The sequence below is a fragment of the Atta colombica genome, unplaced genomic scaffold (assembly GCF_001594045.1).
Source record: "Atta colombica isolate Treedump-2 unplaced genomic scaffold, Acol1.0 scaffold275, whole genome shotgun sequence".
Classification (NCBI taxonomy): domain Eukaryota; kingdom Metazoa; phylum Arthropoda; class Insecta; order Hymenoptera; family Formicidae; genus Atta; species Atta colombica.
In genome coordinates this window covers 124,258-134,654 of record NW_017259376.1, presented here as the reverse complement: position 1 = coordinate 134,654, position 10,397 = coordinate 124,258, and the positions used below count along the sequence as shown (strand labels likewise).

Below are 10,397 nucleotides of genomic sequence, written 5' to 3'. Positions count from 1 at the left end.
AAAATTATATAAAATTCTATGTATTATATGTATGTATTATATGTAATTATATATAAAATATGTCCATAATAATATTTTTTTTCGGGTATTGTAAGATTAATATATAACTAATTAATTAGTTAAAAGTTAAGTAATACAATTAAAAAATTAATAACTTTTTACTTATTTTTGTTAATTTTAAATAAATTAACTTTTAACTTCAACTAATTACGTTGTAAAAACATTAAATTTTAACACGCATAGGATAAAAAAGCTATATTATCAATTTTAACTTATTCATTTTTTTAAGTTAAAGATCGATATTTAATATTTATTTTCAAAATATTAGGAATTCAATAAAATTTTACAGAGTGTTCTATTATTATATCTGTAGCCATATTTGTAACAATCACCATTCTTTTTTAGCTTCGTTCGCTCGTTTTCAATTTTGTACAAAAGGAGTTGGCACCTAAAGCTGCTGAAATCGACCAAAAAAATAATTTCGATGAATTGAAGGTAAGTGCTCCTTTTATGCACCGATTTTAAGGGAAAGAAATATAAATAAATAGCAAATCATAATGAATTAATTAAATTCTATTTTCCGTAATATCCTAATCAACGATTCAATTTAAAAAAATAATAATGTGACGCACAGACGTTTTGGAAAAAATTGGGTAAATTGGGCCTCTTAGGGCCGACTGTGAAGCCAGAATATGGAGGCGCAGGTTGCACATATCTCGATCATGTAATTATCATGGAAGAAATTAGCAGAGCATCTGCCGCTATCGGACTCAGTTACGGCACACATTCGAACCTCTGTGTTAATCAAATTCATCGAAATGGCACGGAAGAACAAAAGCAAAAATATTTACCTAAGGTAACTCATGCCAAACAATGTGTGTACATATTTTTAAAGAATCTTATATCAGAAAAAAATATATATAGAATAGAATAGAATTTATTTACAGTTTGGCATATACAAGCCAAGAAGGGGACTTAGTTTACAGAAATATTTAATTCATTCATATTTATACTCCTCTCCCGCCTTTATCTTACAATTACAAACCTAAACTATTACTATACATTCTCTTACCTATACAGTCTCTATATCACAGCTCTATCACAGTCTATTATTAATGAAAAAATTCATAAAAAAATCCATATCCCATTTCTTATTTCCCTTTATCTCTACATAGCATTTCTTTATCTATACTTACCTCTCTATCTTCCTTATATTCTTTAACTGCACGTTCTATCTACATCCTATCCTTTTTATTTTCTATTAATCTTATTACAGTGCATTTCCTTAACTTATAAATAGATAATAAATTACCTATAATTGACTATAACTAACTATTATACTACATTACAATCTTATCTTATATTCCAGCCTTGTTGTTTTACAAAATACTCATTCCTTTATATTATCTTTATCTTTACAATAGTCTCTATATCTTTTCCTTCTTTTCTCCTTTCTAAAAAAAAAATGTATACATAATACATACAAATTAGTTTCGAATAAATTGTAATTTCGAAAGTTGTTAAAGTAAATAGTATATTTACAATTATTAAAGCAAATAGTATATCTACAATTGTACATATAAATCATAAAGGTTTTTTTAATTCGTTTCGATATATGCGCTTAATGTTCTTAAAAAGTTTTATATGAAAAAAATATATTTATAATATTTTAGTGAATAAATACATCTTGGTGAATAAATTGTAATTACAGTTGTAAAAAAATAAATTGGATATTTCCAAATGGATTATACAAATTTGAAATTATAATTAGCTTTTTCACGAAATTTAAGAAGCGCCTTTGATATCTTCATCAATAGGATTAACTCATGTCGCTCGTACGATTATTTATATTATTATTAATAATATAAATAAAATATTCTTGTTATATGAGAAATTTTAGCTGTGCAGTGGTGAACACATCGGGGCATTAGCAATGTCGGAGCCGGGTGCCGGGTCTGACGTTGTCTCCATGAAATTGCGAGCCGAGAGAAAGGGGGACTACTATGTCCTCAATGGCAACAAGTTCTGGATTACCAATGCTCCGGACGCGGATACACTAATCGTCTATGCGAGAACGGATCCGAATGCGGACAAGCCGCAGCATGGCATCACTACTTTCATCGTCGAGCGTGACACAGAGGGTTTCAGCACGGGGAAGAAGCTGGACAAACTTGGCATGCGCGGCTCCAACACAGGCGAACTGATTTTCGAGGATTGCAAAGTGCCAGGTAAGTTTGATGCTCGAATGAGAAATACGAAAAAGATGTAGAGATTTATTACAATAAAATTAATTTGTTCAAATAGAATAGAGTAAGAACTGTAGTTTTTAACATTTTATTAAGTTTATCGACTCATTAAAATCGATCGTTATCCTTTTGTCTTCCAAAAAGTTATTTAAAATTTCTGTAAAATTGTGAATTTCTGTTACAGCTGCAAATATTTTAGGAGAAATTAATAAAGGTATTTATGTGCTCTTTAGTGGACTGGATCTGGAACGATTAATATTATCTGGCGGACCTTTGGGGTAAGTTCTTAGAAAAATAACGAATGTATAACAAAATTTAGCTTGATTTATTATTAACTTTAAGTATTTTTGTATTTGGATTTTGCGCGTTAAAAGGAGCTTCATAAAAACTATTGGATGTACTTTTTGTGATCAATGAAATAAAAATTATACTTTTTGAAAGTTTGCTTGTAATACATAGCGTTAAATACAAATTTTCATATTTCGGTGTATATTATAGAATGACAGATTTAGACACTTTATTAAATATCTATTTTTATCAGATTATTAATAAGAAATTATTTAAGTTTTATTCACAAACGAGCGTTTATATTTGACTGTGTGCGATTTGAAACGTAAATTCTAGACTACTGCAAGCTTGTTGCGATGTTGCCTTTGAATACGCTCATACGAGACAGCAATTTAGCCAGTATCTTGCAAAATTTCAAATGATACAGGTAAAGCAAGAATTACCTTGTCCTCTTAAAAATTTTTTGCGATCTTCCATTGATATTGTCTAATCATATAATCGTTTTAGGCGAAGATAGCGGACATGTACACAGCTCTGAGTGCGAGCAGAAGCTACTTGTACTCTGTCGCTAGAGCCTGCGACGCCGGTCATGTAAATCGCAAAAATTGCGCCGCGGTGTTGCTCTTTTCCGCCGAGAATGCAATGAAAGCGGCATCGGATGCTATACAGATACTCGGTAAATTTATTTAAAAAAAAATTAACAGTAATAAATTATTTCAGACAATCATAATTATATCAGAAAGAAAACATAGAGGATATAAGAATTTAGTAAAGAAAATAGATGTTTAACAATGTTTAATGAGAATGACATTTGCGCTTTTAAAAAATTTTTTTACAGGTGGCAATGGTTATATCAATGATTATGTGACGGGGAGACTGCTGCGAGACGCGAAGCTTTATGAGATCGGCGCGGGCACCAGTGAAATACGACGTATGGTCATCAGCCGAGCGATCACTGAGGAATATCTGAAATAAGTCGTAGTTCCGATTTGATGACTGTATGAAAAGAATGATTCTATTGAAGTATCTAAAAACTTAGATACAAATCTAAAAATAATTTTATTATTTTTGAGGCTTTTACGGATATTTTCTTTAGAAATACCAAAGGGTTAAGGGTCGCCGTCTCGTAATCCATTGCTAATGCTAATGTTTCGTGAACTTTGCCGTTCACTTCATCAGGGTGAGGAGCGCACTAATACTGAACTCTTCCGAAGGACTCTCTTTATATAAACTCCCTTTATATAAGATAAATTTTGTTAAATCATTAACGTATTTACATAGGAAGCATGATAATTGATAAGTAATGCTGCAAAAACATTTTGACATTTATAAATAACAGTTTGAACATCTTAATTTTATTTTCATAAAATCATTTTCAGATTGTAATCTAGCTAAATTTTTAAATACTTTTAAAAACTCAACAAACGTCTCTATCTACGATTATGTACGACAATGCGTAATATATAAATTCGTAAATTTAAATTGATGATTGGCAATTAAAAAGATAACTGTAACATCGTATTATAATTGCTGCATTTCAATGATTAATGAATTATTCAATGCAATTAATGCAATTATTCATTCATTTATACATGTTATTGATATACATATTTCTTATAATTTTTATATTTTTTGTAGAATATGATTTGTTATTTTTGTAAGATTTTAAATCTTTATTATATTTAGAAGAGGCAAGAGGAGAATTATTAGATTTATTAGAATTATATTTTATATAACAAAAAATGCTGATATGATTTCCATGAAATCGCAGATGTACTAAACTGATTCTGACACTCAAATCTTTTTTCTCTCTTTTTTTTTAAGTTTATTCGCAATACATAATTAAATGATGATTCATTATCGTCGACTGCCAATGTTGGACATATCGCATATTGGCGATATGCGTTAATGATTCTATAAATTAAGGTAAAGTGAGTCACTAGAGCGATTGACTAACCTTTCGCGCTATAGGTTGCTAATTTAAGTCGTACAAACACGCGTTCTTTCTTCCTCTGTTTCATTATTTCACTCTCTTTCTTTCTCTCTCGTCTCTGGTTCTCTAGTCTCCGTTAATTACAGTGCAGCCAAACTAATTGCATCGAAACGGCCCGCATAGGGGAGAAGTTTCTCGTCGTCCGTGAACGTATTCGCACGGCGGAAGAAGAGTGTGTTTTATCTAGACGGGGAGAAAACGCGACTAGAATCAAATTTTCGAAGATGGCTCTCAAATTCTCCATAGGCCATTTTTATGAAACCTATGTAAGTACGAAGGATATGCAACTCAGAAGAAATCCTTTCTATTTTTTTCCTAATTATATTCCAATTTATATTTCAATTTATATTCCAATCATCTGACTACCGAAATTATCGATTTCTGATGGTAGAGTTTTTTAAAGAAATCTAGAGAGCAATCGTGTAATCCCTTTTTAGAGTGAAAATGTGAAAAGTGAAAAATTTCTCCATTACTTGTAAAGAAAATTTTTACTTTTCACATTTTCGCCTTAGGAAAAAAATAGAGTCATTCTTTATCTTGCGGAAAATGTGACAAATCATTAACTGAAGTTACATTGAAACAAATATAATTTATCGATTAAATAAACGGCTTAAAATGATGATAGCAAAAAATATTAGATAATAGAAATAAAACGATAATTTGAACTTTGAAAATATGAATAAAATATCCGAATAATTTTCTGTTAATTACAAACAATTAACTTCTTGTGTGAAATAAATTAACAAATGAATTTTTTCTGAAATTCGACGTCGAATTCGCGAATAAAGAAATTGTCGTGTAGATATGTAGCGCGACAAAATGCATTTCATTTATTAGCTTTCATCATGAATACTAAGCTGTATATAATAAGATTGTCCCACTTACAATAGTTCTTATGAAATATGTCGAACACATTTCGAACTGAGTCAATAAAGTTGCGTTATATGCATGAAAATTATTCATAGAAATTATTTCAATATCGTTATCCTATCATTTCAATCCTTCCTCAATATTCATGTTTATCATCTATCATACATAAAATTCATATAAAATCTTAATACTGTATATTATGGCATCTTACATTGTATGCCACTAATAATTTCTGTAAATTATTGCTAAATAGTTTCGCATAATGTTACAGAATTAAAACTACATTTAATCCTATATCTTCTTAATACTGAAGAAATTTTTTGGAGAGATGATGTCCAGAATTATTAGATTTCGATGGTATTACATTTTAGACTCATGTAGGGATCTTCGATTCAAATTTTAATTTATTTTGCCATCTGTTGATTTAATTTTTAGATTGAGTTGCCATGTTGAATTAATCGAAAGTAATTGTTTTAAGTGATTTAAAAGAGCTATTAGAAGAAATCATTATTGTTTTAACTATTATAAAAAGCGATATTAAGAAGTAATGGTTATTAAAAATATTCTTTTCCAATCGCGCACTCTGATATTGCTGAAGTATAATTGTGTAGTTATTTAAGATTGTTTTTCTTTAATCAATTAATTTGTTTAAAATTCAAACAAGAGATAAATTTTTTTTTATAGAATTTTCTCATCTGTATAGTATATCTTCTTCAAGGATTTCTCGCGGTAGTTCATATTCATTCTTCGCTAATAGTTTGATTTTCTCTTTCAAGGCGAGACTGTAAAATATTTATGCACATACACACGCATATACATAGTAAATACCAAAGAAACGAGTGCGGGTCGGACCATCAGAACAATACGCCAACTCGAAATGGGGCCAGAATAGTGAAGAAAGAAACAGAGAGACTAGAGGCGGTGGTCTCTCCGTTAGAATTGAGCAACTAGTTCTCTCTTTCCCTCCTTCTCTCTATCTTTCTCGCTTTCCGCTCAGGGCTCTGTCAAAGTCGGCATATAGTCGGCAAGTGCTACAGCTGCAGCTGCTATCTCAGTAGCGAAGCAGAGAGCGATCACGATCCGGGAGATTCATCGCTCGCAACTGTTCGCGGCAGGTCTTTTCTTCTTCTGAGAGACTCTTTTTTCTTCTTACTCCCCTTTTTATCTCTTTTTGCCTCTCGTCGTTTTGCCTACATAGTGCATCTCGCGATTGATTAAGTGCTTGTGTCGTGGCTATTTGTTGTGTTATTGTTGGTGGTGGTGTTGACTGAACCGAGTCTAGAGTATGACGAGAAGGCACACATTGATTGTGAAACTTAAGAGATCCAGCACCGGTAGGCCATGGGGCATAAGAATCGCCGGAGGCGCAGATTTGGGCACGCCGATTGTTGTCACCCGCGTGAGTCTGCTTCTTCTTCTTATCTTAATTTCCGCCCGATCTCCTCACACATCTTTAATTAAATTTTTTATTTAAATCGTGTTACAATTCTCATACAAGGTTTTAAATTAATTGCTTCGATGTTAAACCTAAATTTGTTCTGAAGTTTTATAATCTTTAAAGAAAAGATGACATAAACAATAATCACTCAAAACTAACACAAAAATATGATAAAAAAGAAAAAGATAAATATATATAAAAAATAAAAAATAATGAATTTTTTAATGTTTTAAATAGAATAAATATAAATAATTGAATTTTGAGGCAAATTAATCAATTAATTGACTATCAATTAAAGAAACTATAAATAAATAAAATTATATATATATATATATATAAGAAATTATGTAGAAACAATTATAATTTTCATATCATGTTTATAATTTACTTGTCATAGTACTTTAGTGAAGTCCTAAAGCAGGTTTATGCTCCTAAGTGTAAAAGCTAGTAAGTCAAGTCTTCGAATAAGCGTTTCGTAAAAAAAGTATGCAAATCTCTTTCTTTACGGCATTTGATAACGAATTTTGTTATATTCGGACAATGATTTTTGTCCGGGAGGAATGAGAGATTTCTCTCATTATGGAGACTTCGTTACGGTGTCCGCTTACTTGGCTTTGATACGATTTCGCACTGGCGAACGACGCGACGGAACAATAGAGGTAGACGTAACGTAATCCCTGTGAACATTTGAAATGGAGAAGGCTGCCAAGGAATTTTCAAATCAACGATTCGATCTAGTGCTCGTTAACATTGATACACAATACGGCGCATTACATCCCGGAGCTTACGCCGAAACACTCCAATGAAATGACAAAAACGTCTTTTTGTTGCCTAAAATTAAGCGCCTAAAATTGAGGATTGAACTCGTATTGTTAAAAAAATATTCTTACTTTTTGCTTTACTTGTTTCTGTTTTTATCAACTGATAGATAATTCGAATATTATTTATTATCAAATTTTGTGTTTTGCCCCATAATATTTCGTAATTTATCTCATTCTATATAACATTTCAGCAATCTTTCTTTTATGAGTGTCTTTTCATACATTAATTTTTTTGAATTTTTGAAAACGTATCTGTCATCAAATTATATAATGATAAATAACAAGATAATATTATTCTTTTACTTTGATTATTACTTTTTAAAACCTGTTTAAACAATATCTTATAATTTCAAAAGAAATAAGTGAACTGTTAATCTTACTGATTTATTTAAATTTACTGTAATATGTTACTGTAATATGTTACTGTAATATGTTTATAATCATTTAGATTAATACGATTAAAAAGCTCTAAAAAATAAAAAATAAATTTTCACAAAAAAAAGGATTTTATCTAAGAAAAAGTTTTTAAATAAAACATTAGTAAAAAATAAATTACATTTTGGATCAAATAGAATCAAACAAAACAACAGAATTGAAGCAGATTTTTACTTTTTGTCACATATTTTAGATGTTTGATATTACTTTTAATTACTTCTTGAATATAATAATTGAAAAGTTAGCACAGTGACAATAATTATTGCTAACAACGTCAGGGCGATGATCTGCTTGCAGTCGGAGAACGAGGCGCTCCAGAAGGGTGACATGATCAAGAAAATTGACGATTACGACGCGCGTGATGTGAGGCATGTAGACGCACAGAATCTCCTCCAAAACTCCGAAACCATAAAGCTAGTTATCGAAAGGTCTGAGCCATCGAGAGTATCATCACGTACAACCACCGACACTACCATCACTACGTCACCATCACCACCCACGATTTTCAGGCCGATCGTTGGCAACGGGGCTGCGGCCACTAGTCTGTCAGAATGCAATATTATTTCTATTATACGCGTTTTTTTTTTCACAATACTGCCACAGCAATGACACCGCGTTGCCGCCGCAATATCGCATTATGCCATTATGATTAATTCGCCTTCTCGATTAATCAGTTTCTCTCTTCGCACAAAGCACGACTGACATTTTTGGCCGCTGCTTTGGAACTTCTACCTTACTTTTGCACCTCGGCGATCGTCTTTAATCGATAAAAGACTTCAATTTACGTTTGAAAAATGTTTAGCCGAAATGATTTTTATAATGTACAAAAATATTAAATAGACGTTTATTAAACAAACTAATATTAATATAAATTCAGGCAAATAAGAACTAGAACACAGTTATTTGTGTCTAATTATACAAAATTTTTTTTTTAATTCATACAAACAAAAAATCAACATTTTGATTGTTATTTGCAATCATCTTTAGGATAATAAATTCTTAAAATCTAATAATTCGCAATCCATATAAAAATTTGTATCTAATTATTCTTAATAAAACAAAAGAATACAAGTATAACTTCTCAAAACCTTGAGTGATTAGCATTAGAAATACAATTAATGATACATAAAAGTTTTAGATCAATATGCCGTCAAAAAGACAATAAACATATAGAAATAAAAACAAACATCGCATTACAAATATAATCATTCCAAAAACATAATTGTTAATTAAATTGGCTGAAAATTGATGTATAGCCATGGCGAAAGACGTGAACACATATCTAACGACTTTCCTAAGATATATTAATTTTGAAAAGAAATTTTATAACAGAATGAAAGAATTATTTCTGAAAATCGATGAGTTGATTAATGTCTATCTTTTTGTACAAAATAGAATAGGTGTTTTTATAATTATTTTGTTTTTCCATTTATAGTACGTAACAATTTTGATATTGAGTATGAATTTGAGGAGATTTTGATTATGAAGAGCTGTACTCACATTCTAATGAGGAACCACTCGAAGTTTTGAGAAGTTGTACTTGCATTCTTCTATTTTATTAAAAATAATTAAATATCAATTTTTATATTGATTGCGAATTATTGGATTTTAAGAGTTTATTTTGTATTATCCTAAAAAAAATTTTTTTTTTTTATAATGATTGCAAATAACAAACATTGATCTTTTGTTTGTATAAATTAAAGAAAAAAAAATTTTGTATAATTAGACAAAAATAATAACTGTGTTCTAACTCTTATTTGTCTGAATTTATATTAATATTAATTTGTTTATTGAGAACTCTTTTTATTACTATTGTTTATTAAACATATTTTGAACATAACTGTTACTTGGACTCTTTTGAACATGTAAAGCTGATTTTTCCCGAGTTACAGTTTATAAGAATCATTTTTATATGATTAATTCTGTACAATTAATATATTTTTACTTTAATGTTCAATCTGTATGATCGGAGTCTGATTTTTTTTTGCAAAATCACAGTTAATCGGTCTATTTTTAATGTGTAAAAGGTGATGATCGTCGAGGACCCGCCACGAAGCTGCTTGTGTTCTGCCGCTACTGCAACACAAATGCGCGATCTGCTATATTATATTAATGTTTCTTCTATTTCTTTCACGCAGATACAAACAGCCAAAGGAGTATCCGCAAGAATTACCAAAGAGCCCAATTCGGCCGCCTTCGGTTGAGGAGTACAGGTCAACGCCAACTCCGGAATATACCCTTCGCAGTACGATCATTATGCCGCACGAACACCTCGACGAGATTCGCGAGGAAAGAGTTCATTTGTC

The 10,397-nt window shown here is 30.5% G+C and overlaps 2 protein-coding genes across 9 annotated transcripts in view; both read left to right on the top strand.

Annotated features, from left to right (window-relative positions):
- LOC108689716 (isovaleryl-CoA dehydrogenase, mitochondrial) overlaps positions 1-3,814 on the top strand; it is a 6,115-nt gene extending 2,301 nt beyond the window's left edge. The window contains exons 2-8 of the mRNA XM_018196623.1: positions 406-495; positions 635-856; positions 1,901-2,228; positions 2,431-2,524; positions 2,871-2,961; positions 3,042-3,210; positions 3,373-3,814. Of these exons, the coding sequence (XP_018052112.1) occupies positions 406-495; positions 635-856; positions 1,901-2,228; positions 2,431-2,524; positions 2,871-2,961; positions 3,042-3,210; positions 3,373-3,509 (1,131 nt within the window). The 3' untranslated portion in view covers positions 3,510-3,814. The remainder of the gene's footprint in view (positions 1-405; positions 496-634; positions 857-1,900; positions 2,229-2,430; positions 2,525-2,870; positions 2,962-3,041; positions 3,211-3,372) is intronic.
- A 526-nt stretch (positions 3,815-4,340) lies between these two features.
- The window catches only part of LOC108689737 (PDZ and LIM domain protein 3), a 21,220-nt gene continuing 15,163 nt past the window's right edge, over positions 4,341-10,397 (top strand). For 2 of the 8 annotated variants that reach the window (XM_018196650.1, XM_018196649.1), the window contains exons 1-3: positions 6,527-6,796; positions 8,389-8,636; positions 10,230-10,397. The exon at positions 10,230-10,397 ends at the window's right edge or, in 1 of these variants, runs on beyond it. In XM_018196650.1, coding sequence (XP_018052139.1) covers positions 6,683-6,796; positions 8,389-8,636; positions 10,230-10,397 — 530 coding nt within the window. In that variant the 5' untranslated portion in view covers positions 6,527-6,682. Of the gene's footprint in view, positions 4,794-6,521; positions 6,797-8,388; positions 8,637-10,229 lie in introns of those variants that run through there. The other 6 variants (XM_018196652.1, XM_018196654.1, XM_018196656.1 and 3 more) reach the window with 6 other exon arrangements.